Source organism: Gouania willdenowi, chromosome 6, assembly GCF_900634775.1.
Source record: "Gouania willdenowi chromosome 6, fGouWil2.1, whole genome shotgun sequence".
Taxonomy (NCBI): domain Eukaryota; kingdom Metazoa; phylum Chordata; class Actinopteri; order Blenniiformes; family Gobiesocidae; genus Gouania; species Gouania willdenowi.
In genome coordinates this window covers 9,157,881-9,185,219 of record NC_041049.1, presented here as the reverse complement: position 1 = coordinate 9,185,219, position 27,339 = coordinate 9,157,881, and the positions used below count along the sequence as shown (strand labels likewise).

The window sequence follows — 27,339 nt, the reverse complement described above, 5'->3', positions numbered from 1 at the left end:
TTTGATGGTAAATATGTGCCAGTGCCTTCCCTGCACTTCCTGTCAACCCTCCTTCCCTTTTCCCTCCAGTTCAATGAAAAAGCCACGGATGCAGCGTGTTTTCCAAACCTGGTTCAGGCCAACGTGAGGAACAAGAGGATCCTCAAAATCGCAGTGCAGAACATCACCGCCAAGGGAATCACCAACTACAAAGGTGGATTTGAGCTGGCCTTTAAGCAGCTCGCACAGGTACAGTGAGAACTAGGAGTTCTGTGTGTTGGATTATCACCTCTAGAATTCCTGGAGGTGCTGCTGTCTGTGGGTTCTATTCTCCCATGTGTGTAAGTCCAAAAAGCCGCGCAGTGGCGCTGTTTTTGGCTGTGTGCTATTCTCCCCCTGTACTTAAGTCAGTCGCTGCGCGCCTTCATCCCAGTTACGCACTGTGGGTGGAGCAGCCCTGAAATGTGGGTGTTCCCATTCAAATCATGCCTTGCATGCATTCTCCAGTCTGCTGAAGTTCTTTTCCTCTTACACGCTTCTAATCCTGGTATAAGTGCAGCGCCCCAATAAGGTGAAACATTATATTGCACTAGAAATATGGACTTAGTTACAATTTAAGCGACAAGGACTCATAATATTGTAGAAGAGACTCCTGGAAAAAATTGATCCAAAGTGACACTGTCATGATGTCACAAGCACGCCAAAGGATTGACCATCAGCATTACTAATATATTCACATTTACCAGTTTTACAAAACGTGTTACATTTCATTATATTTTAACACTGTGTACAACGTAAAGTCACAGTTTGATCCAGTACCAGAGTAAATAACAAGTGAAACATTAATGACAGATGGTGATGATGACGATGTAATGTAATGTGCACGGATGATGATGATGATGATGATGATGATGATGATGACGCGCTGATCAAGGAGAGAGATGTTAACTGTGACTCAGACAGAATGCGGCTGATCCTCACAGTGCAATAATCTGATTAATGATCTGATCAAATCAACCTGTTACATTGTTTATCAACGAAGGAGTTTCCAATTATAAGTCAACTTTATAAATTTTCACGGATTTCAAGACAGCCCAAAAAAATGACATCACCGCCTCCTTTCCTTCAGCCCGTCTTCATTCACACATACGCGCTTTTTGGCTCCTTGCGCTCGGTGGGCGTGTCAGCAGCTTGGGGCGGAGAATAAGCGTAGGAGGAGAAGCGCGTCACTGCAGGTGCATAAAAAAGCGCTTAAGTCAAGATGGGAGAATAGAGCCCTGTATGAATATGGGATATAACAATTTGCAGCTCAGTAATAATAGAAGTTATAGCTGCTGTGCAGCAATGGTCGAGTCCAGGCAACTGTTACACCCCAGCCTAGGAGAACTGGAGCGTAAGATGAAGGTGTGCCACCTTCCCTGGTCTCAAGCAGACACACGGACCTACAATTGCAATTATTTATGTACAATTACACACGTTAGAATGAGGATCAACTGAAGGAGGGACCTGTGGGCCAAACAAACCAGGGTCCCGGCCCCAATGTTGAAGAACACTGTTAGCGTAGAAATGCTGATTTTAAACAGCTGTCAAAAATTCAATTATTAGGAAAAAATGAAAACCAAAACACATATTACATCTAGACAACATGAAGATATTTGTAATTTATTTTTAACAATGATTTAATTCCTCCATAGATGAAAAATGTATGTTTGAAAATGCAATTTTTTGTATTTACTCCCATTGTTCACATGAGAAATTCAAAATGCTGTAAAAATATATATATATTAGATAAAATTCTGACATTTTCCAGTCATCTTATTTTTTATTTTTATTTTTTTTTTTAGTAAAGAGTGGTGCTGGCAGTTGCTTGCAGGCTAGATCATCAGGCTAAAAATGAAAAATCAAGATTCAGTCCAACGCTCCTCAAAGCAGGTTATTTTATTTTTTCTGAGAGCAGACATCTTTTCCATGGAAATAAATTCTATGAGGAGATTTCGCCATTGGTTTATGTTTAAGGATTTTTTATCTTTCCAATTCACTAATATTGTTTTTTTTGCTATGGCAAGTGCCGCAAGGATGGATTGTGATTGGTTTGCTGGAATATCAAGCATAGTCAGGTCTCCTAACAGACATAGATTTGGAGACAGAGGAATCCTGGAGTCCAAAATGGAGGACAGTTTTTCAGTAATTAGAAACCAAAACTGTTGAACTGGCAAACAAAGCCATACGGCATGTAAATATGAATCAGCTGTTCCCTGGGTGCACTGAGAGGAGATGTCTGTTGGGGAGAAGCCCATTTTATACATTTTCTGTTGGGTAATGTGGGATCTGTGGAGGACCTTGTATTGAATTATTGAATTATTGAATTTTTAGTCATCATAATTTTTTTTTAATGAATATTGAAAATGCATTAGTAAGAATTAGTAAGCATTAGTAAGTATTTGTTCACAACACCATTTACAGTCAAACATTTTGAGAAACTAGAGGCTTGATTTCCAATAAATCAAAAATCTGTGTATATTGTTTGTGTAGGACAGTCTGAAGATGGGCTGTAGGAAGTTTGGTGTCAATTGAGCAAAAATTGTGGGAGGAGACAGATTTAATAAGTTTTACAGTTTTTGATAAACAGAGTAACGGACTTCATAATTTGCAATACGTTTAAATGTACAAAAGTTTCTTCAGTGTTGAGGTTACATTTTGGTAAAAGTTGGAAATCTGTGGCACATTTGGTTGATTTGTTGTGAATTTTTATATCTTTGGACATTAGAGGTTATAGCGCCACCTTTAGGAATTTTGGCCTGTTTTTATTGCTGAGGTATGATTTAACCAAACAAGTAAAACAATTTATATTTATTTGTATTTTATGACACACAAACACACTGATAATCATGAAATGACACATCTCATAGTAAGGAGGATATACAGTAGATGCAGGATGTATTACTATTTTTTTAATCAGTTTGTGTCGCCAATAAAAACAGTTGTCTTCTACTATATAATCAACTGATGACCCGTGGGCCATATGTGGCCCTCAGCCTAACTTAGCGTAGCCTCTAAAACAAATCCCCCCTAAACTCAGAGCCTCTTAGAAATAATATTATCAACTTCACTTCAGAATAAACCTGAAGTTTATCAGAAAACAGGTTAAAACCTGCTCAGAATTCTTTTCATTTTGATAGTCGTAAACACAAAAACATGTTTTTTTATTTTGTGGATTTTATTGGTTATTTGACACGTCGAATCCACTTCGATATTATTCATTTACTTGTTGTTTTTAATAACCCTATATTAAACAGTAATATCATCAGTGCCTTCAAATGATTAAAACTCAGATATTTGTCTTGATTTATAGAAACATATAAATTATATGTAGGACTGGGCAAAAAAATCAATTTAATTGATTTATTGAAGTTTGAGTTAAATATATATATATATGTGTGTGTGTGTGTGTGTGTGTGTGTGTGTGTGTGTGTGTGTGTGTGTGTGTGTGTGTGTGTGTGTGTGTGTGTGTGTGTGTGTGTGTGCCATAGACATGTTTAATTTTTCATTCGCATTATGCTTAGATGCTAAGGGAAGAGTTTGGTATTATTTTAATTGTAATGTTATATGTTATAGCAGCGATTCTCAACTGGTGGGTCGGACCCAAAAGTGGGTTGTGGACCTGTACTGGGTGGGTCGCGGAGAGCTGGTCAAAAATAATGAAATTCCTAATGTCTGTCTCTCATGCTGGACTTGCCCTTTATTTTGAAAGGAACTTTTCTTTGACAGGCATGCTGTGAAATGCATGTTGCACAGGAAAATATATAGATTTATGTTTTAAAAAAAGATTATAAATGTGTGTTTTCAACAGCTATTTTTGAAAAACTGAATTTGGTTGGTTGGTTGAATTAAAAAAAAAAAAAAATATGGGTCGCGATTTAATGACCGTGGCAAAATGTGGGTCCCAAGGTGAGACCAGTTGAGAACTCCTGTGTTATAAAATATGTAGTTATCTGATTTCTTAATCAAAGTATTTAAGCTACTGTGAAGTTGCTGTTACACTTTTGCTTAAACCTGGGTTAAAGCTTGAAATAGTTGAATGACAGAGACTCATTTACTTTTTATTTTGGGATTATTCTATGTATTTTAACTTGTGAGGACAATCACAGCAATAAAGTTGTAATTTTGACAATATATCTGATGTCTGCAGTCATTTTTAAGTGCATTGAAATTGAATTTTTCTTTAAAAAAAATCTAAATTTTTTTAATTAGGCAAAATCGCCCAGCCCTAATTATATGTTTAAAACAACATTTTTCATCCTTTTAGCAATGTTTAGATGGGTGTCAGTGATCTCCCATCTCTGTCTAATACTGACATGTACTTCATGATCACTGGTGTCTTCATAATAACCAGTTATAATGTTGCTCCATCTACTGGTTGAATAAGTCGCTGCAGCTTCTCATTTTACCCTGTGTGTTATGATCAAATCAATGCATCACATTCTCGTGTTTGTGTCTGACAGATGAATGTGTCGCGGGCAAACTGCAACAAGATCATCATGCTGTTCACTGATGGAGGAGAGGAGAGGGCCGAGGAAATATTTAAGAAATACAATCCAAAGCAAGCAGTAAGAGCCAAAAACACACACACACACACACACACACACACACACACACACAGGGTTCATTTATTCTCCTCATCATCATCAACTCTTTTTATTTTCCCCTGTCAGGTGCGTATCTTTACGTTTTCAGTCGGTCAACACAACTATGACAAAGGACCAATTCAGTGGATGGCCTGCGCTAATAAAGGTACTTTATTACACATTTTAAAAAGGTTGATAACAACTTATAATATAACAAATCTATAACAAAGTGTATTTAATAAAATAAATAAATAGACATTTCAGTCTCTATTGTTGGACAACTTGATTAGTGGTTCACTTTAGATTAACACATTAAAAAAAATAATGAATGTATCACTTACAATGGACACTAATTAACCATTATATATATGTCAGAAAACACAACAAGCTCAAATTATTAAGCTTTAATCAAAAAAAAAAAAAAACGTTAATTGTCAGGCATTAACATGAGCACAAAGGGTGTAAAAGATCACTTTTAATGTTTTATTATTGTCATTGTATTAATATTGTGTTTTAATGGGTTCATATTAGTGTGCAGTTCTAATCAAAAAGTGAATTATAGACTTTGAATTTATTGAAACTTGAATAAAATACTTTATACTTTAATTCATGAATCCATTCTAAAATGTTTATAATAATGAAAAAATAGGTTGTTTTTATCCATCCATCCATTTTCATACCCGCTTATTCCCGTTTAACAGGGTCGCGGGGGGTTGTTTTTATAAAAACTCAATATTCTGCATTAGTAAAAACACATTAAAATAATTTTTCACCAAACTAATTTGAATTCTGACTGTGGCTGTATCTCAAGCACTTTGTATTTTGTTTGATAAATGCTATAAAAATAACATGTTTTAATACATTTATTTATTGTAATAAAACTGTTTAGTTAAAAGTACATTCATTTTAAAAAGCATTAAATAGATTAAAGGAAGGTATAGCAGTTGGTTGGTAGAGTTAAAAAATAAAAAAACACAATAAATACTACAGTAAATGCATATTGGATTTAAAATCAGTGTAATTAAAATAGTTGTGTAATCATTTATAAAACATATTTATCAGATATGTAAATATACTTTATTTGTGTTGTTCGTAGCTTAATCTAATTAGATGTTGTTTTTGTTTTTTTGTGTTTCAGGCTATTACTATGAAATCCCATCTATTGGTGCCATAAGGTTAAACACACAGGTAAACACACTGTGTGTTGTACTGTCCTCTAGTGGTGACACTTATCAAGTGCAGCCTTCAAAATAAAAGTCCCCTTGCTCTCACTCACTGTTGCTCAGGAGTACCTGGACGTTCTGGGTCGACCAATGGTTAAAGCGGACAAAAAGGCCAAACAGGTTCAGTGGACCAACGTCTACCTCGATGCACTGGTACAGTATGTTGTTAATTTAAACCACAATTTTAAACTGTTTATCATTATCTGGTTTTTCATCATCTATTTTCTAGCTGCAGTGCTGGTCGTGTGTATTTATATTAACCCAGTCAGCAGAAGAAATACATATACAGTATATATATATATAATTTTCTTTTCTGGGAACATTTAACCATTTGTCTAAGTAATAATAACTCTTATCACAAAGCCATTTAGAGTCACAACCAAAATAACTACAATATTTTACTGTCTTCATGTATGCTCATTAACCTTATGTCTTGGTGGAATAAATATGATTCCATGTACAAGAAAAAAAAAAAAGTGAAACTCCTCAAAGAATGAACCGAGTGAAAGGAGGAGCTCAAAGTAGAGCTGCTCCTCATTCTGTCTTAATGTTCTTATACCTTGTATAAAAGTAAATGGATGTATGGTTTAATACCGACATAGGCCACAGACGGCCCTCAATCTAATTATGTACGGCTCCTAAAGTAAAATGCACAAAAATAAATTAACAAATAAAAAAACAGACAAAATGACACAAAAAAAAAACACAAAATGAAAAGAAAAAAGTATAAAATGATTGAAAAATAGACAAAATGACAAAGATTACTTCAAAAACACACAGAACTACAGTATAAATACACAGAATGACTTTGAAGTGATGCAAAACAACAAGAAAATTACACAAAACTACCCCACAAAATGACAGAAATATAGACAAAATTACAAAAAATTTGAGAAAATGCAAAAACACATAAAACGACAAAACACAAAATTCCTCTGAAAATATAAGAAAAATCCACAAATTGACACGAAAAATGCAATAACAAAAATAGACTCCCAAAATATACTAAACAACAACAAACATAAAAAGCAAAACGAGTCCAAAAGAAACTTAAAATGACAGAAATATAGACAAAATAACAAAAAATGTGACAAAATGACTACAAAAACACATAAAACGACAAAAAACACTAAACTACTCTAACAACACACAAAACTACACTGAAAATACAGAAAATGTAATAAAAATCCACAAAATAACAAGAAAAATGCAATAGAAAAAATAGACTCCAAAATATATTAAACAATGACAAAAAAAGCAAAACGAGTCCAATATGACAGAAAATATAGTTGAAATAAAAAATGAACAAAATGACTACAAAAACACCCAAAATGAATCCAAAACTACAATAGAAATACAGAAAATGATTCCAAAAAAACATACATTACAGAAAAATACACAAAATGAAAAGAACAAGAACATACCAAAATGAAAGGAAACATTGTTAAACAACCATAAAACCCTTGTTGTTTCCTGTATTAACGCTTATATTGTCCATTATTCTAGATACTGACACTAATGTTGAACATTGACAGAAGTTGCCCATCTCTGGTCTAAAGTGTTGTACAAATATATCACTATGTAAACATAGTGTTCCTGCCTTTACTAGACATATCACATCATATGTTTGATTTTCTAGGAGCTGGGCCTGGTGATTACTGGAACTCTTCCTGTCTTTAACAAAACCCACACAGGCTCAAAGGTAACATTAGACTTTATACCTGTTTATTAAACACATGGACATTATACAGACATCTGGATGATTCACTTACACACTTGTAATTTGAAAAATAAACATTTACTGCTGTAGACTGGATACTTCCTGTGCGGACTCTTTTGGTCCTTGGTGTTGTCTGCATATTGTCAGCAGCTGATTTACTGCAGCTTATCTCCTGACCTCGTGTCTCCTCAGAGATTTCAGGTCTGAGGATTTGTAGTAAACTTGTCCAAATTATAAACAGGAGGAAAAAAACAATAGATAATGACTATATTGTCCTATCGCTTCAACTTTCTTGAGTTTCTCCTGCATAATTTCGTGTTAATGCGTAGCTCCCTTTAAAACTGTAGAGGAATGATTAGGAAGCTTAAATGTTTCAAGATGAATTGACATGTCTGCCTTAAAGGACTCAGGGTTACCGCCGCTTTGACTGAAAGCGAGCCTGGAAATATCTTGTTAGTGAGTCATTGGAGCAAGTGGAGCTTTTGGGAATCTAACCGTCCAGATTTCTACTTCACCCAGTTTCCTTGAAATCACTCAGAATCCGCAGAGGGACTTGAATCATCCAGAAAGACCAACAGCAATCACCCGCGGCCTCACAGGGAGCCTTTCAACTGCTCAAATGCTTTTTTTTTTTTTTATCCTTTCTCTTTCAGAAGTCTCAAAACCAGCTAATTTTAGGGGTTATGGCTATTGATGTCTCACTGGATGATATCAAAAGACTGACGCCTCGTTTTACTGTAAGAACACACACACCACAAAGCTAAACAACCCTTAACCCTTCCTGTACACACACAAGTGTACTGTATGTGTAAAGCAGATGTAACGTTTGGCTTCTGCTCTGTGTATTACGTACTCCAACAGATGTATTTCTCTCTCCTGTCTCTTCCAGTTTGGACCAAATGGCTACTACTTTGCCATTGATCCCAATGGATATGTATTGCTACACCCTAATCTACAGCCACTGGTAGGCCAAGTCACTCAATTTGGTTTTAATACTTTCAGATGTGGCCTTTTGTCGAGATTATCTACAACTACAGTGAATAGAACAAAAGCACTGCTGTTTTAGGGGGAAAAAAATCATCCAGGTGCGCATTAGCATCATGCAATGATTAGCATCAATCAAATATTGGACATATTGGATCGTCAACATACCTTATTGTTAATAAAAACACATACTCAAAGGGGTTAATCCTTGTTATCTGTCCTGGATGCACTGAAAATGTTTTATACACACTGAGAAAAGTGTTCATTAGCTGAGTAATAAGCTAGTTTGCATTAGCAGTTAGTAATCGCCGCTGACTCTTTAAATCATGCATCAAACTCATGGCCCGGGGGCTAAATCTGGCCCTTTGGAGCATCAAATTCGGCCCCCAGGAGAAAGTAAAAAATGACAAAGAAAACATGAATCATGGTGTAAATGTGACTTAACACTCCTGGTGCTTATATCGCATGATTGCAGTCATTTTTATTGTTTAAACTGTTGAAAGAACTCACAATTCTTACAAAATCCTTCAATTTTCCTCAAATTATGACATGTTTTCCTTAATTTGATAAAAATTGGTCACAAAATCTAGGAAATTTAAAGTGAAGATCCTGTTGGGACTGATATCTATCACTGTTTGCTTGGATATGGTTTGTGTCTGTACATAGAAGTGTAAACTAGGGCACATAACTGTTGAAATTACTTGTTTTCCCGAAAAAATTCTGTGGCACACTTGAAATCAAACTGCTTTGTATTTGGCCCCTGAACTAAAATGAGTTTGACAACCCTGCGTTAAAGGGATCGTCCACTGTTCTTAAAGGAAATCTATGCCTAACAAAATGCATTATGATGCACCACATTAAATTTATGAACTTTTTGACAGTTTAATGTTGTGTTCGATTGCACTCGTAGTTCCGACCTCCGAGGTGAATGCATTTTATTCAGTAAACTCAGAAAACATGGCTGGCCACAGCAAGCTGATGTTTTTATATTTTACCTCCTTGGTTAGGAGAGAGAGAGAGAGAGAGATAAACGTCCTACACTTTAAGTAAGACTTGAATGCAGCAGCGTGGTGAATCCTGCATGCTTCATAGAACCATAGACTGTAGATCAGGGGCGCCCAGCCCTGGTCCTCAAGGCAGGGGGCCTTGAGGACCAGGGCCATTGAAATGACCAGGATCGTTATCAGTTTTCTGCAGAGCTTGATGATGAGTTAATCATTTGAATCAGGTGTGTTGGAAGAGGGAAACATCTAAAACATGCTGGATAGGGGCCCTTGAACACCAGGATTGGGGACCCCTGCTGTAGAGAGTGCATTGAACTATGACGGGTATCATTACTTGAGCAGAGTGGTGTTCAAATGAACAAAGTAGGGATGGAAACACCATGGCAGTGTTATTCTGCACTTTTAGTAACACACATGACAAATTAAACTGACTGTTAACGTCTAACGGTGGGCGCCGCCATTTTTCTAAAACGTCATTTCGAATACCTCGGGGTGCTTGGATCCTGCCCGAGTTCCCGAATCGGGGTTCCAAGCTCTAGGGCCGTTGTATTGCACTTTTCCGATTCGTTCTGTCGGATTTATCCGAGTTCCGAGTGCAATCGAATGCAGCATTAGAGCTTCTGTTCCGCTATCTTGAAATCACGTGATTGATGACATCACACGTCCCCACTGCCTGTAAAAATCTCGTTGTTTCCTATTAGAGTGAAGCTTTCAGACTGCTTTATAGATCCTTTAGCAGCTTTTTTGGTCAAAAGACTCCCACCCAAAATGACTTCTATTCTCAGGGTTTATTTGTCTTCAACAGTCCGTTATTACTCGCTTACCTTCAGCCATCAGAACGTCAGCCTCGGACTGTTTAAGGGAGAGTAAAAACCCCTCAGGAGAGCTCTTCTTCTCTGCTTCATTGTCTACTATGGAACCGCAGAGTTGGAACTGTCGCTCCCTGCGGTCACAGGTTTTTTTTTTGGATCACAACTGTTTTTATCCTCTTTTCTAAAACAAAAGACTTAACTTTTCCTGATTATTTAGAGCAACCAAAAGCAGCACAAATTGTGATTTTGACCGAAAAAGTTTATTAAATGATCTAAAAAGCAGGCTGAATGCTTCACTTCAATAGAAAACAATGGGATGTTTACAGGCAGTGGGGCCATGTGACATCATCAATCACGTGATTTCAAGATGGCTGAACACAGGTTTTAAAACTGTAGAGTAGTCCCATTTTTAAAACTTAATAAAAACAAATACGGTGCAAAAATAATGTATTTTGTGAGGCATAGATCTTCTAATAAGTATATTTTAAAGATTTTAGGCCAAACTTGTAAAACAGTGGAGGATACTTTTAATCTTTAGCTGACTTTTTGATTATTTCATACACATCTTGTCATGTTATTTCAGCAATGGTTTGTGTTTAAGCATTCCAAAGCAGCAAGTTACTTATTTAACTCTGAGATAAAGACTTTTAAATGAGATTCAGTCATAGATTTTAAAGATAGATAGTTAAAGGGCTCCTACAACTCATTAAACGTAAACTTGAATACTTAATATATTATACCTGGTCCTATAATAAATCAAAATAAACGGTAAGCTATGACATTGGTACAATAAATATCTTAGTTATTTCCTCCTTGTTTTCTACGTAGACCGCTAAGTTTCATGAACCTGTGACGCTGGACTTTCTCGATGCTGAGCTTGAGAATGAATTCAAAGTGGAGGTTTGGGAATTATTTCATCCTCAGTACAACTTTATTTGCGTTTGTGAAAATTCATAATGTAGATGTTGTTTTTTTTTGTCTTAACAGATAAGAAGGCAAATGATTGAGGGATTAACAGGACATTACCCAATATCCACGCTGATAAAATCTCAAGATGAGGTAGATTTACTTCACAAGATGAGCTTCATGACTATAATGGACACACGTGTTTGACAGTTTACATTGCACTGATGAAAATGTTGCTCTTAAAGCGTTACATTGATCAAGGTCAGAGGACGTACACCTTTGCACCGGTGAAGGGGACAGATTACAGGTACGTTTGTAAAATGTGAAAAGCTAAATTATATGCAAACTCTCCAAAACTGCAATATGTGGATTCATTTGCCCAACGATTAAAAAAATAAATGGTTTAAAAGAGAAGCAACACCTTGTGTTATTATAGAAGTGATTCATCTTTGGAAAATCACTTGTTAGAAAAAATGTTTTATGAACCTTTTAAAGTCTTTAAAGTTTACAAAACTAAAGAAAAATGAGAAAACAATGCACTACTTTTTTTTATAATGTTTTTAATAATTAAAACCAAGATAATTACCCCCCCAAATTAGTGAATATATATTTCTATATTATTATTATTAATTCAATGTTGTTAAAACATTGTGCTTATTGTCAGTAGCTAGAGATGTTTTAACTTTTATATACTATTATTACTGTTATCAGTTCATATTCCCTAAGTTAAAAAAAATTAATGGTTTAAAAGAGAAGCAACACTTTTTGTCTTGACACATTATAGAATTATAGGACATTATAGAGTGGAAAAAAATACTTGATTAATCTTTTCTTTTCAGTATACATAACAATGCATTGCCAGTATTAGTTTGTATATATTTTTCTAATTAAAAACCAATACAATCTCCTTTAAAAAAACAACATTTTATTGTTTGATTGATTTTCCGGATAAAAAATTCTACAAATCTTTAAAATTCTAACAAATTAGTGAATTTATTTTTTAAATTACAACTAAATAACAGTTTAATTTATATGTAGTTGTTGAAACATTGTATTAATATGTTTATTATTCACGTTTTCCATTGAGATGTGTGGGAGTTTTGCACATTGGAAGTTGAACCCTTCACCTATTTGCATTATTTACATTGAACAACTCTTTGTAGCAGTGACACTAAGCTGATTTTGTCCTCCTGAATATGGTTTTTTCCTCTATCAGTCTGGCCCTGGCCCTTCCCGAGTACAGTTTGCATTACATTCGAGCCACGATCGGCGACACAATCACCCAAGCAAAGTGTAAGTGTCATTTTAAATCATGTTCAAATACCAACCGTCCTTTTTCTGTTTGGGTGTGTTTACTTTCCACATGCACGGACAAATGGAGCATGTGATTGGTACTGGTCCTTAATGCTATATTTAAGCTCCATGTATGGTCTGAGAAACACTTGTTATAGTCTCATATTTCCCATCTATCACTTTCAGCATATATACACTCTCACCCATAGGCATTTCTACCAAAAACCCACCCTCAGTGAAGGCCCCAGTGTCCTATAAAGCACAGTCATTTCTACCTCTGATGTACACTAGTGTCTACATGTCACCATGTTCATGCTCAGTCCTGTTTGGCTGCATCCACCGTATTCTTATTCCCATTGATTGTACTGTAACCTGTCATAGTCATGCCCAAAGCTAAACAGAACGGAAACATTGCTTCAAATGTTATACAGTCCATCGCTATAAAAAAAACTTCAGTATATTGGCCCGTTTCCAAACCTTTGAGCGGTTTTAAATTCCTTTTTGTGAGCAAAATTATTGAAACCGTTTAATGATTTTAACTGTGAAATGAAATTGATTTAAACTGATGTGAAGAAACTGTTTTCAGCTCAAATGTTTAACTGGTGCCAATCGGTGGATTTTAGTCATTATTCAACAGTCTGAGGAAAAGGGAATATTAAATTGTCAGGGATTTTTACTCAGCTCTGCCGTTTCAGTTTCTGTGTTTTACTATTAAACTGACAGAACTGTTTATAAGTGTGTCTGTTTTACAAAGATTTGTTAATGATCAGGAAATCCTGTTTTTGCCAGATGAAGTAATGGATTAAAGCCTTCAAAGACAGTGAAATCTTCCCCAGGAAATAGTATTAATCTTTGTTTGAATCAAAGAATGAATAAGAACAAGAGAAATCAATACATGCAGTTCTACAACTATTCCCACATTGAAAAACAATGATAATTTTTCAACTACATATGCATTTCCAAGAAGTAGTCTATACTCCCTTGTTGCAGCTAATCTGGTTTCCATTCAATAATATTTTTGCTCGCTTAAAATCTATCAATTGTTGGTGCTAACAATAGCTAGCTGGAATGAGAGCGTAGATATTCAACGTTTATTCTTACTGTTTTAAAATCTACCAATTGTTGGTGCTAACAAAGACAATGCTAACAATAGCGAGCTGAAATTCTAGCTATTCAACGCTTATTTAAATCTAACCAATTTCTGTGCTAACAGTCAGTGCTAATAATAGCTAGCTTTGTTCAAGTAATGTCAAACTCATTTCAGTTCAGGGGCCAAATACTGAGCAGCTTGATCATAAGTGGGCCACAGATTTTATGTGGGAAAATGAGTAATTTCAACATATTGTGCCCTAGTTTGCACATCGTTTTGCAAGCTTAAAATCAAGCATTTGTTGGTGCTAACAAAGACAGTGCTAACAATAGTTAGCCAGAATGCTAGCTATTCAATGTTTATTCTTACTGTCTTAAAATCAAGCATTTGTTGGCGCTAACAAAGACAGTGCTAACAATAGTTAGTTGGAATGCTAGCTATTCAATGTTTATTCTTACTGTCTTAAAATCTATCAATTGTTGGTGCTAGCAAAGACAGTGCTAACAATAGTTAGCTGGAATGCTAGCTATTCAATGTTTATTCTTACTGTCTTAAAATCTATCAATTGTTGGTGCTAGCAAAGACAGTGCTAACAATAGTTAGCTGTAATGATAGCTATTCAACGTTTATTCTTACTGTCTTAAAATCTATCAATTGTTGGTGCTAGCAAAGACAGTGCTAACAATTTGATGACATTTTTACTTTCTCCTGCGGGCCAAATTGAATGCTCCACAGGACCAGTTTTGGCACCCGGACCATGAGTTTGACACATGATATAAGGCAACCACATATTACATCATTATTATTCTTTAATTTAGGGCCAATAAAAACTTGTTTACATAAAGGTATACTGGGTTAAATCCTAGCTATTTTTAGCACTGAAAATGCTAAACTTGAAGATCAGTAGATCTTGGCCAGTGGTTCCCAAACTGGGGTACATGTACCCCTAGGGGCACTTGAACTCCTCTCAGGAGGTACACAGAAACATTTGTTTGTTTATAGATTTTTTTTTACATGCACACAGACTTTTTTCCTCATCTATCAATAACAAAAAGGTACAATTCTAATTCTAAAATAAGCAAAACATCAGCTATAAATGAATAAAAAGGTAAATTCCAGGTTAATGTTGGACGAGACATAGAAAAGAGTTTAGACGAGCCTGCAGACACAATTAAATAATGTATAACGGGAGCTAAGGGGTATTTGCGGTAAGAAATAAAGGCTAGGGGCACATGGGGCAATAAAGTTTGGGAAACACTGATCTTGGCATAACAGTTGTTGTTTCATTTCTATCCTGTACCTGCTTTATGTTAGTGTAGCATCACAGTGGTCGGACTCTCCCAGTTTATAATGGTTGATTTGCTGGGTCTGGACTGGACACCAGTGTATCACAGGACTTACACTTGTAGACGGACTATCCCATTTACTCACAATTCACTTTAACAAGGAAATATGGAGTCATTAACTTAGCTTTTATACATGTTTTTGGACCAATGGTGGGAAAGTCCCTACCCCTGGATTCAAACCCTTACCTCTAATTACACAAGGCTATATCTTTGGGTTTTTTTCAGGCTTATTGAAGAAAGTAGCACCAAATTTGATTTATTAGTTGAAATGTTTCTAGAGGTTTGGTAACTCCAGGTGCCGTCTTCTAACTTTGCTTTTCGCAAACAGTTTTCCTTTTCCCGGAAAAACAGATCTGTACGTCATCACACTCACCCTGAATTACCCCGATGACCTTGTGTATTTTCCACCAGCTGTTCACTCCAAGTGTTTCCTCCTTTTATATACAATATTATTATTCAATGATCATTTGAATAAAATATTGTGTGAGCCTGTTTGCTTATTTCTTTTCGTGCTCTTTTTGCCAAACTCCCTCTATCCTCATGGTGTCCCTCCCTCTGTGTCCTGCTGTGTTGGAACCCACCGCAGCATTTCTGGGCAAGTATTCTCCTCTTGTGCTTTATCCTCCCGAACCTACACTCGAGTACTCGTACCACCTGCATGTTTTGGATGTAACCTTGTTTCTGTTTACACACTTTGGAATTCAATTGGTCTTGACCACTTTTTCCAGCTTCTGATTAATAACAAGCTTTCTTTCAACTTTTTTTTTTGCATCAAATTTGCTTTCAAACCAGCACTTCGCATGCAATGCGTGCCCACCGATCACGTGTGTATTTATACCCCCCACCTGTTGCAGTGGCGCTCAGATGTGGTTTTGGCTGTAACTTCAGTGTAGTTGGAGAAACAGAGGACAGGATGTTTGTGTTACCTAAAGGTGAAGCTATAAAGGAGAAATATGTGAGTCGTGTCTGCCTTTGTTTTTGTCAGTTTTCTTTTTTTATAACCTTGTTAAACAACTCCTAATGACAGACAGAGTTTCTTTTAACACGGTGTTTCTCAAATGGGGGTACGTGTGCGATGACACTACAGGGGGTTCTAGAGAGAGAGAGGGGAAAAAAACAAATGAAAGCATTAAAAATATGGGGTTTTATAAAGTTTATTTTTCGTCAAAAATGATAATCGTACTGAAAGAAAAATCAACAACAAAATACACAAAATGACACCAAAAAGAGAGAGAAAATTACTATTACCAGCGACCCACAAAATGACAACAAATGAAAGAAAAATTCACAAGGTCACTGCATAATACACAAAAATAACAGAGAAACATACAAAACGACATAAGAAACAACCAAATGACACCAACAAAAACACACACACACACACACACACACACACACACACACACACAGAGAATAATTTAATTAATATTAATATTACACCAAAACAACAACAAAAACACACAAAATAAGTGAAAAATATACTAAATAATAAAAAGAACAGACAAACAACAACAAAATACACAAAATGACTCCAAAAACACACAAAATAATGGTATAAATCAGGGATGGGCAACTCTATCACTGCGGGGGCCACAAAAATGTGATTGTATCTGATCCGAGGGCCACATTATCAACATTCATGTCAGCATTTAGAATAATGACTGTTCTGTTTTTGTGGTTTTTTTGTTTTGTCAGTTTTTAATCATTTTGTGTCTTATTGGAGTCATTATGTGTAGTTTTTTTGGTGTGTGTGTGTGTGTGTGTTCTTGGTGTAACTTTGTGTATTTTGTTGTTATTTTCTGCATTTTTGTTGTAGATTTGTGCATTTTTGGGGTCACTTTCTGTATTTATTTGTTGTTTTTTTGTATTTTTCTGACATTTTTTGCAATTTTGTTAACGGTTTGAGTCTGTCTTTGTTACCATTTTGTGTTTTATGAGCCATTTGTGTATTTTGTTGTCGATTTGTGTATTTTGCTGATGATTTGTGTGTTTTGGGATTTATTTTGTGTATTATGTCGGGCTTTATATTCCTTCCATATTCTTGAAATACAATTTTTTGGGGATTTGTTTTGGGGGCCGCACAAAATTAGACAGAGAGCCACATGTGGTCCCCGGGCCACCAGTTGCCTGTCTGCTATAAATGATCTTGATTAGAATATGAACTGAAAATATAAGAGTCAGTCTTGGTTCCACACCATGCAGGAAATGACTGTAAATGATAAAAAAAAACAATAGAAATAAATCTAAATACTGTTTCATTCCACTTTTTTAAAAAATAATAATAATTCTCTAAAATGTTTATCACTCATTTATTCCATCAGTATTCTCTAAATTATATATTTCTAGTCGGACAAATGGGTTACTTGAGCCAAAAACAGATTTGAGAACCACTGTTTTAACACACCAAGCCTTGTCTTTCACCGTGTGTTTAGTCATCGTCTTCCTGCTGTTTGTGGGCACTCCATCAAACTTGCCTGCAGTTCATTGTTATCCATGGAGGCTAAAGTAAAAGCTAAGTCTTGGCTTGTGTCTGCATTCTTTCTCAGAGAGTCATTGTGTAATGTAAATGTCAGAAGAAGAAAAAAAAAAAGTGAATGGAGTTGAAAATATTATGTTGCAATTTTCCACGTCTGTTAGTCTGGAAATTTGGGTTTCCGTGTGGGACTAATAATCCATTTTAAACCCATTGTTCCCCTTAAATTTTCAATAAACAAAAACTAACAGGAACATTATTGTATTGGTTAAAAAGGGAGTACAGAAGATAATCATTAGTTTTTGCTTGAATCCCTTTGCCATCCATCATTATTAAATAGTTTGATGGATTCGTAAGTGCTGAACAAATATCAAAGGAACCCAGTTGGATGTTATTATTCTTCAAGTATGACCATTGCACCCCTTCTTTTCTTAGTCTCAATGGAACACCATGAGCTGCGGTCGCAACACTTTCATGTAGATTATGATAATAATGCAAATACATGATGGAACACATTGAGCATATCACTCGCAGAATGCTAATACTACTGCTAAAAACAGCCACAGTTTAAGCCTTTCTTTGTTCTCCATTTACATCCACCACCCGGAAACCTTTGATTGTTGTACAATGCAATATTTCTATTCAGGACTCGCTCTGTGAATAAAATATTGTCACTTTTAACCCCTGTGGTTTTCCCCCTGTCTTTTTTTTCTTTTCCCACCCTGGGGGATGGGTCTCTGTTCGCTCACTTTTTCTCTGCTGGGATTTTTTCCACTCCAGGGAAAGATGGCAAGTACTTTTTTCCTTTCATCACTCTCCTCCTGTTGTTAAAGTGTCGGTCTTTAACCCAGCCCAGTCTTTATTCAACCCTAACTTATTATTACCTTTTTTTTCTCTCCATGTTTTATAACATCTTTAAACTCTTTCAGCTTAAGAACCAAAACAATAATTTGTTGGCTCCCCCAGTTGCCTGCATAACATCATTAAATTTATGAACTACTGATAAAATGACTGAACCTTTAAAACTTTGGCATCAAAATTGAACATCATACTCTTATAAATGAAGCTTTTGGATTGGAATAGTGAACAGTTAGTCATTCTGTGTTACCAACCCAAAGGAAAATTGCCTCATTTTAGTTCATGACTCATAGCTGAAGAAAACACTGCTCTGTTGTGTTATATACAGTATTTTTGTAAACTGTAAACTTTTTTGCAACATTTGCATTACTTAATCAACTTGAATGATGCCTGCAGCCTTAAAAAGCAAATGATCTTTTTTTTTTTGAATTTTTTACTTTGGACCAACCTTTCTTTTTTGCAAAGCTTTGATCTGTTAAACAGTCAGCCCTAGTTGTATCTGTTGAAGCCATCAGTGTATGAAATGTTGGGTTTTAGAGTGGTTTTAGCAGGTGTTGTAGGTAGAGTCACATCTCATCTGCATAGAGTGAAACCTTTGTGTTCAGGCTGCTCACTGTTTTTTCTCTCTTCAGTTTCTGAAAGCCTGATGGCTGACAAGTTTGATGAATATGGTTATACGTTCATTGCACCGAGGTGAGTCAACATTAATTTTTTTATACATACTGACTATTTTGTCTTCAACTTAAAAGGGTAACTAAACCCTGAGGTTTTGGCTAATGTTCGTCTAGGCTGGAAATGTTCAAAAATGCCTTGATTATGGGCAGGGCTCCTGGAGCAGTTAAGATACGCCCAGTCTGTACTACAAAATCTATACTATGCTAGTAACTACCTACTCGGCCAATACTCACTATACCTCTCTACTCACAATTTGGTAGCACTTTACAATAAGGGTCCCTTCATTAACGTTAGTTAACCTCTTAAAACCCAGCCACTCTTCTCCGAAAATCACATACCCATAACAAATAATGTTTTTTTAAGCTTCTACATGACCTACATGGCTATTTTTTTTTTCAGATTGAAGTAGGACCCTTAGTTGTTACAAATTATGTGAAATTTTGGAAGTATATGATACTGAGTGACAATAAATCATGTTTTTAATACAGAAATCTGTATTCCGCCCCAAAAAAAACTAGGAGATTTACATCAAATATAAAGCCAATTCTCAATAGGGAAGGCTACAAAAGCAGAAGTAATTGAACTAATTTTAGTAACTTTTTGAGAGTTTGTGCAACTGTATAAAAAGTGTTTTTTCTGCAGGGTTTACTGTAAGGACTTAAAGCCACCGGGCAAGAACACCAACAACACTGAGTTCCTCATGGAGTTTAACACGTACATCGACACAAAGACTCCAAACAACCCCATGTGTAAGTGTTTGAAATGAATATATACTGTATGATGCCATTTCTCACCAATGGTTCCTGATTGGTTGAGCTATAGTCTAAAGGGGCAGTATTATTAAAAAATCACATTATATTGGTTTTGCTACAGTAATAGAAATGTATTTAGCCTCATTCAGAAGGCCAAAATTGAAAAATCCCTCCCTTGTTATTCCACATTTTGTTAAAAAGTCAGCTCCAAATGGGTGACTTGGATTTTTCCCCCTTATGACTGTTACGTTCAAGTACATAGATAATCTGAAGCACAGCGTGAGCGCTCACAATCAGTTTCGCTTTTAGCAGCCGTTATATCGCCTCATATTGCTTTTGACATGATCTGACATGTTTGTGACCCAATGCGATGCAGCAATAGGACTAAACAATGGACTACCACCTTAAAGGGACTATTCCTGTGGTTAGAAGAGTTGATGAGGTGAAGGAAGTGAATATTAATGATTTACTGCTGTTGTGATAAACACACACTGAAGCAGCGTTTGTCAGAATTACAATCACAATAGCCACTTAAATAACCATGTGTTTTACTGTAATGTGCAGTTTTCTGGCTGAAAACAATAACAGTGTGTGGATAGCAAAAGAAAATCGCTATGGTAATAAAGCTGTGGCGTAGAGTTTGTGTCTACAGACACGCCTACTCATGCATATGTATGAAGGCCCAAAAACAGCCTTTTTTTTAGAAGAAGTCTGAAAGTGACTTTTCAGAGGACTAAAACTCCAGAAAATAGGCGAGTTTGGGAAAATAAACCTCAAATACTATGACTTTGGAGATGGGTGAAAAATAGCATAATACTGGACCTTTCTAAGAAAAAAAGAAAAAAAAGCTGTTCTCTGTTTATGGGAATATACCCCAACCATCTGGCTCAGTGTTAAGGTGTGCACTTGAACATAAAATGGAAACGCGCCAACCATAAGCTATCCCCAGAGGTCTCTCTTTGCAGTGAAATACGGGGTCTGGCAGGATGGTTTTGGTGTGCATGACCTGGCAAGGCTTTGTGATGTGGAACCCCCGTGTTCGTGTTACCTATTTGATGCTAACTCCAAAAGTCTGACCATCACACGGCTGGCTGCACATGTGTGAGGCACGTCGGCTTAGATGTGACACACGCGCGCTCCCTCGCACCCAACGTTCACCAGTAATACGCCTTCCACACCCCACCTATAGCCGCTCGACCTCATCCAATTACTGTGTGTTTGTGAGAAAGAGCAGGACACGTCAAGCCAAGAGCGTGAGCAGAGCAATAAAACACAAATCAGGGGCCGGTGGACCTTCTCCCTCAACATCTGACCAACGCATTACCATCTTTGCCATTTCTTGAATACACTCAGATATGTATCACTGATTTTGGGGGGCATAAAAAGAAGAAGAAAAACCAGCGTTCCCTGATCTTTATTAAAACACTCCTTTAATGGTCACCTAAGGATATTACAATACAAATGGCTAATGTGTACATATAGAACACCAGTGAAATTGAATAAGTACAATAGAAACATACCAGACATTTGTATAAAATGTGGCTTAAAAGGTACGTTAATACATTGTATGTGGGAATGCAGTGAAATAAAACCTTTTTGGGTAGAAGTGAGAAATGTAATTGAAGAGATCATTCTAAAACATATTACGTTGGATTCTAAATTATTCATAATGTCTCTTTATCCGGATAAACTAAAGCAGAAAATAGTTTTATTGATTGCAAAGAGATGTATTGCTTTAAACTGGAAAAATATGAACGTACTCTCAATGGTTAAAACTAATGTTGTCTAGCTTACCTTTGGAAAAGATAACATACATCCATAAGTCAAAGCAATATATATTCAAAAATATTTGGGGGCCCTTATTGACTTTCTTAAGGACTTGGATGTTTCTAACGTCTTAACTAATTTTTGAATATCTTGCAGTTACGTACAATATGTAGATATGTTTACCTCCTAAATTCTAAGAGAAGGCCCTGTGTGTCTTTTTTGCGCTTTTTATTTTTAGTTATTTTTTTTTGGTGGGGGGGGGTATTTTTGGGTTATTTTAATTTTGTTAATGCTTTTCTTTGTACATTTGTTTTCTATGTTTGTATAAAACAAGTTAGACTGAATTGCTCCCTAAGTATGAGTATAATTAGTGAGGATGCAGAAGGCTCACTATGGTTATCCGTTGTCATTAACTCCTCCTACACTGTTTATCCAAATTCAGAAGGTTTCCAAGATTTGTTTGTACTTGTATAATTTGTAACTTCTAACTTTTTACCTTATTACATTTCTTATTTCCCATTCTTTTCTATCAGAAATTTCAGCTTTTTATACTTTTAAGCCCTTCATCCCAAGCCATTATTCAACCGATTTTAACCTTTAACATGTTCAGCTACCTTCAACCCATTTCAACTTTTTCAACCTTATTGCTAATGTTCAGCTATTGCTAGATTAATGCTAATGATAGGTTAGTGTTAATGCTAGTTTAATGCTAGCGCTAGACTAATACTAATGCCAGGCTAATGTCATTGCTAGCTTAATGATAGGTTAATGCTAATACAAGGGTAATGCCATTGTTAGGCTAATGCTATTACTAGGTTAATGCTAATGCTAGGTTAATGCTAGCACTAGACTAATACTAATGCAAGGCTAATGTCATTGCTAGCTTAATGCTAGGTTAATGCTAATACAAGGGTAATGCCAATGTTAGGCTAATGCTATTACTAGGTTAATGCTAATGCTAGGTTAATGCTAGCGCTAGACTAATACTAATGCCAGGCTAATGTCATTGCTAGCTTAATGCTAGGTTAATGCTAATGCTAGGGTAATGCCAATGTTAGGCTAATGCTATTACTAGGTTAATGCTAAGGCTAGGTTAATGCTATCTAATACTAATGCTAATATTTTACTAAGGCTAGGTTAATGCTATCTAATACTAATGCTAATATTTTACTAATGTTAATGCTAGCTAATACTTATGTTAATGTTAATGCTAGTTAATGCTAATGCTAGCTAATCCTATTGTTAATGTTAATGCTAGTTAATGTTAATGCTAATGCTAAGCTAATGCAGCGTGATGCAGGCCAGCACCTGCATCCTCACTTGCATTTTTCTTCAGGAAATGCAAATTTTCTAGTTGAAAATTAAATGACTTTGAAAAGGCTCATAATACAAATTAATAAAAATATTTATAGGGGGAAAAAAAACACTCTAATACATTTCATAGTTTAATTTGAGGTTCACGTTTAAAGAAACCCTTCAATCGTCTCCATGCAATCAATCCAACAAAACTTTTCCCTCAATTTAATAACAACTTTCACCATGATTGGATGTTAGTTTAATGGAGTTCATTGAGAGCCCAGAGGGAGAGAAGTGGGGTCTGGCCCATGTGGCCCATGGCGGCTCGGTCATCGTTACATGCTTTGCTTGGTTAAGCCACTGCAGTGGCGAAGAAGTACATTAGGAATTCCTGGGCTGCCTTCAATAAAGAAACCCTAATGAAAACCACCGTGTGAGGAGGGGGAGGCGGAGAAATAAAGTGTTACACCAGCTGCTTTCTCTGATGTGTGTGGTGTGTCATAAAAGTCGGGCGAGGGTGGGGTTGGGGGGTGCAATCGAAGAGCCTCGATGTTAATGGACTGAAGCGGGTCGTCGAAGGGTTGGAAAAGCAGGGCACACCCCAAAAGAAAGGCCGGGGCGGCTTTTATTATCTGTTGAATTTGTCATGCGGTCTCGTCAAAAGTCTATGAAAACCTTTTATTTACACCTTTACCAGCAACACCACAGGCTTTATTTGTTACTTTTATTTCATCAAAAGCACGACATTACTTTTTCTGCAATATCTGCAATAATCTCTGTGAATAAGATTTGTCAACTTGGTTTGATCTTATTAATCCATAATTTCCTTTACCCAATACTTAATGAGCGGTGATAAAATGACTAATTTACTGAATTTATTAATACTTTAGGATAGTTTATTAAGCTGGACAATACAATTAAATACAGAAAATCAAGTGATTATTACTTTTCAACTCAATTTTAATCACAGGGTTAGAGCTGGGCAATATGGACCAAAACTCATATTTCAATATTTATTCGCAAAATGGTGATATACGATATAAATGTCGACATTGTTAATTCAAATAAAGTCTCACTAGAGAAAGACAATTCTCGGTTAAATTTGCTGATGAAAATTGCCACACTGACACAATATGTGCCACTTTTGGCTTTTTCTCCTATTGGGGACAGCACATGTGAGTGAGTTTTGTAGCGTGGCTTATCTAGATGAAGGTCTGGGTTAGGACACACACAACAATCTATCTAACTGTGCTTTTCATGCTGGTCTGAGAAGTAATGAAAGTAGGGACTCCTAACACAATTATTTTAATATAAAATGAGCTACAAAATAAAACTCTATCGATAACAGCGATTTTATAATTGTCTATATTGCCAAAATAGAAAACTTTTGGACATTGAACATTTTGGATCTCGATATATTGCCCAGCCTTACATAGGGCTCTTTAAAAATGAACCGCAGCTGCAAAAAAGTGCTGTACAAACCAAACAGTAAGAGACTAAAATATGAAAAAAAGGATCATTTGCAGAAATCTGAATAAAAAGACAACATTTAATGTAAATAAAAGCAGTTAAAAGAATGGTTGCATGTAGTGATGAAAGTATAGAAACTAGATTAAAATATTGATTCTTTGCCCAACACTACATTTTCCACCTTTATCCTTCTTGTTTTTCAGTTATTTCTTTAATTCTGTATGTTTCTATATATGCATATGTTAATGGTTAAATAGTTGTTCATCCACTAGATTTCTGATCCTGAAACACTTGTTCCACAGCTAAAAATACACTCATAAATCTGAGAATCTGGAGGATAAATCTTGTCTCCTGGCTCCTCAGGTAACGTGGAGCTCGTGAACCGGTTACTCCTGGATGCTGGCATCACCTCAGATCTCATCAAGATCTGGAAAGAAGTCGGACTGCAGTAAGTGAAGCTCCAGTAATCGCTTTTCATAATGAATGTCCAGGCGGAAAAATGGAATACATGTGCTTCAAGTTTTTCAGGGTCACCAGTAAATGTCAGTGGAAGCAGGAATAAAGCACGTTCCAGATTTCTGTAACTCTGTGCTTTATGGCTTTATTTTCTCCACTCGTCAGGAATGGTGTCTCTGCCAGATTTGTTGCCACTGATGGAGGGATCACACGAGTCTACCCCAAAAGGTATTCATCCAATGACGTTGCAGGGATTGTACAAAAAAAGTAGGTAATGTGTTTGGGATTATCCCATAAAGAATAATGATGCAGTCCGCAGGAAGAGACGCAATTTACCCAAGTTGTGTTTTATGTTTCATTGTTTCAGCTGAATTCATTTTTCACATCTGAAAGACGCATCTATTCAGTGTTTGAGTCACGGAGTTGAAGGCTAATCAAAGTATAGCTCATGGATCCTTGTTTCAAAGCTTTGGTGAACTTCTCAGAAAGGTTTTCAAAGGGCTTCACTTTGAGTAAGATATGGTTTAGATACATCCAATGAGACACATGTGAATGAAGTCTATCAACCAAGTCAAAAAAGTCTCCTTCAAGAGTGAAAAACACCAATTATTCACTTGTGACAGGTCAACTGGTGGCCTCAGGGCCATGTGGGGCCCTAAAAATAAGTGCACTAAAGGGCTTCTAATACACACAAAATGATGAAAAAATATACAGCATAGCAAATTGATGAAAGGACACAAAATGAGAGCACAGACACCCTGGTGGAAATATACTCAAAATGAGATCAAAAACTCTCAAAATGACTCCAGAAACACACAAAATGCCGCCGAAAATGCACAAATGATGGAAAAATATGCGATATAACAAAGTGATGAAAGGAGACAAAATGACTCATAAACACACAAATTCACTCAAACACACAAAAAACGATAATACACTAAACTCTCAAAATGACTCCAAAAACACTGAAATTGACAAAAGAAATCCAAAGACCGGTCCAAAAATACACAAAATGACAATGAAATACACGAAATGATACCAAATACACACAAAATGACAGACACAAAATGATAGAAAAATACACAAAAGGACTCCTAAAATACACAAAATGACTTCAGAAACACACATGTCGACAACAAAAATACAAAAAAATGAAAACAAAATACACAAAATGATACTAAATATGCACAAAATGATAGAAAAATACACTAAACGACTCCAAAAATACACAAAATGAGTCCCGAAACACAAAATTACAACAAATTACACAAAATGACTCCGGAAATAGACATATTGATAACAAAATTACAAAAAACTAGTCCAGAAACACAAAATGACAACAAAACACATAAAATGACAACATAATCCACAAATTGATTGAAAAAACACAAAAAGACTCCTAAAATATACAAAATGTTTCCAGAAACACACAAATTGACAACAAAAATTTAAAAACGGGTCTAGAAACAGAGAATATGACATCAAAATGCATTAAAATGAAAACAAAATACACAAAATAATACCAAACATGCACAAAATAGGAAAAAAACACAAAATGACTCCTAAAATACACAAAATGAGCCCAGAAACACAAAATTACAACTAAATACACAAAATGACTCCGGAAATAGACAAATTGACAACAAAAGTATAAAAATTAGTCCAGAAACACACAAAATGACTACAAAACACATAAAATGACAACATAATACACAGAATGATTGAAAAATACACAAAATGACTCCTAAAATACACAAAATAAGTTCAGAAATACACAAAACGAGAACAAAAAATGCACAAAACAACAACAAACATCTCCTGTCGTCATGGTCAGATTGCTCATTATTCTAATTGCTAACTTAGTCGATCTAATTATTTTTTGGCCCTCACTGTAATAAACATTGCTCATCCCTTATCTACTTATTCTATGCATTTTATCAACAAAGTCTGAGGAAGAAAATGAAGAGGATTTGCTTTAGCTGCAATAAAAGAAAGCTTTCATTAGACATTTCCCTCAAAGAATGAACAGAAAACACAAAACCAAAACTTACATCAGGTTTTTACTCTAGGTAACTGTGTACGTCAGCAAATATAAAGAGAAGTTTGAATAATGTTGATATATCTATGGAGGCCCAGAAGGTCATTGGATGTGTTGAACGTTACATAAATGAATAATCTTTGTGTTTATTTCATGTCTCTGACAGTGCTGGGCTGTACTGGAAAGAAGAGGCAGAGACGTATGAATCAAGTTTTTACAAGCGGAGTTTGAACAATGATCTGTACATCTTCACTCCAACCCCCTTCATAGCCAAGGAGAACAGCTGTGCGTAACACACATGGGCGAGCACCAGCTTTAGCATTAGTCACGTACCTCTAGGTGTATCTTATTTAAACAGTTCTGCACAGTTATTTGCATTTTATTTCAGCCGTACCTTTAAAAAGGCGACCAAAATGTTAATATTTTTTTATAAAATTGAACATCTAATATTGTATGTTTTTGTGTCAGGTTACATTCTCTAACTACAAGATTTATTAAAAGTGGCTTAATCTCAGAACCCGATAAAGCTTGAATAAAGAAACATCTCCTTTATAACAGCAAAGCCTTTAAAA

At 35.8% G+C, this 27,339-nt stretch overlaps 1 protein-coding gene across 3 annotated transcripts in view; it reads left to right on the top strand.

Moving 5' to 3' along the window:
- The window catches only part of cacna2d1a (calcium channel, voltage-dependent, alpha 2/delta subunit 1a), a 132,678-nt gene that overhangs the window by 72,680 nt on the left and 32,659 nt on the right, over nucleotides 1-27,339 (top strand). The window contains exons 11-29 of one of the 3 annotated variants that reach the window (XM_028448506.1): nucleotides 70-228; nucleotides 4,482-4,586; nucleotides 4,692-4,770; nucleotides 5,743-5,792; nucleotides 5,891-5,980; nucleotides 7,467-7,529; nucleotides 8,201-8,284; nucleotides 8,437-8,511; nucleotides 11,176-11,247; nucleotides 11,335-11,406; nucleotides 11,499-11,560; nucleotides 12,470-12,546; nucleotides 15,569-15,577; nucleotides 18,236-18,244; nucleotides 18,946-19,006; nucleotides 19,631-19,737; nucleotides 24,637-24,721; nucleotides 24,895-24,957; nucleotides 26,934-27,052. In XM_028448506.1, the coding sequence (XP_028304307.1) occupies nucleotides 70-228; nucleotides 4,482-4,586; nucleotides 4,692-4,770; nucleotides 5,743-5,792; nucleotides 5,891-5,980; nucleotides 7,467-7,529; nucleotides 8,201-8,284; nucleotides 8,437-8,511; nucleotides 11,176-11,247; nucleotides 11,335-11,406; nucleotides 11,499-11,560; nucleotides 12,470-12,546; nucleotides 15,569-15,577; nucleotides 18,236-18,244; nucleotides 18,946-19,006; nucleotides 19,631-19,737; nucleotides 24,637-24,721; nucleotides 24,895-24,957; nucleotides 26,934-27,052 (1,441 nt within the window). The remainder of the gene's footprint in view (nucleotides 1-69; nucleotides 229-4,481; nucleotides 4,587-4,691; nucleotides 4,771-5,742; nucleotides 5,793-5,890; nucleotides 5,981-7,466; nucleotides 7,530-8,200; nucleotides 8,285-8,436; nucleotides 8,512-11,175; nucleotides 11,248-11,334; nucleotides 11,407-11,498; nucleotides 11,561-12,469; nucleotides 12,547-15,568; nucleotides 15,578-18,235; nucleotides 18,245-18,945; nucleotides 19,007-19,630; nucleotides 19,738-24,636; nucleotides 24,722-24,894; nucleotides 24,958-26,933; nucleotides 27,053-27,339) is intronic. The other 2 variants (XM_028448507.1, XM_028448508.1) reach the window with 2 other exon arrangements.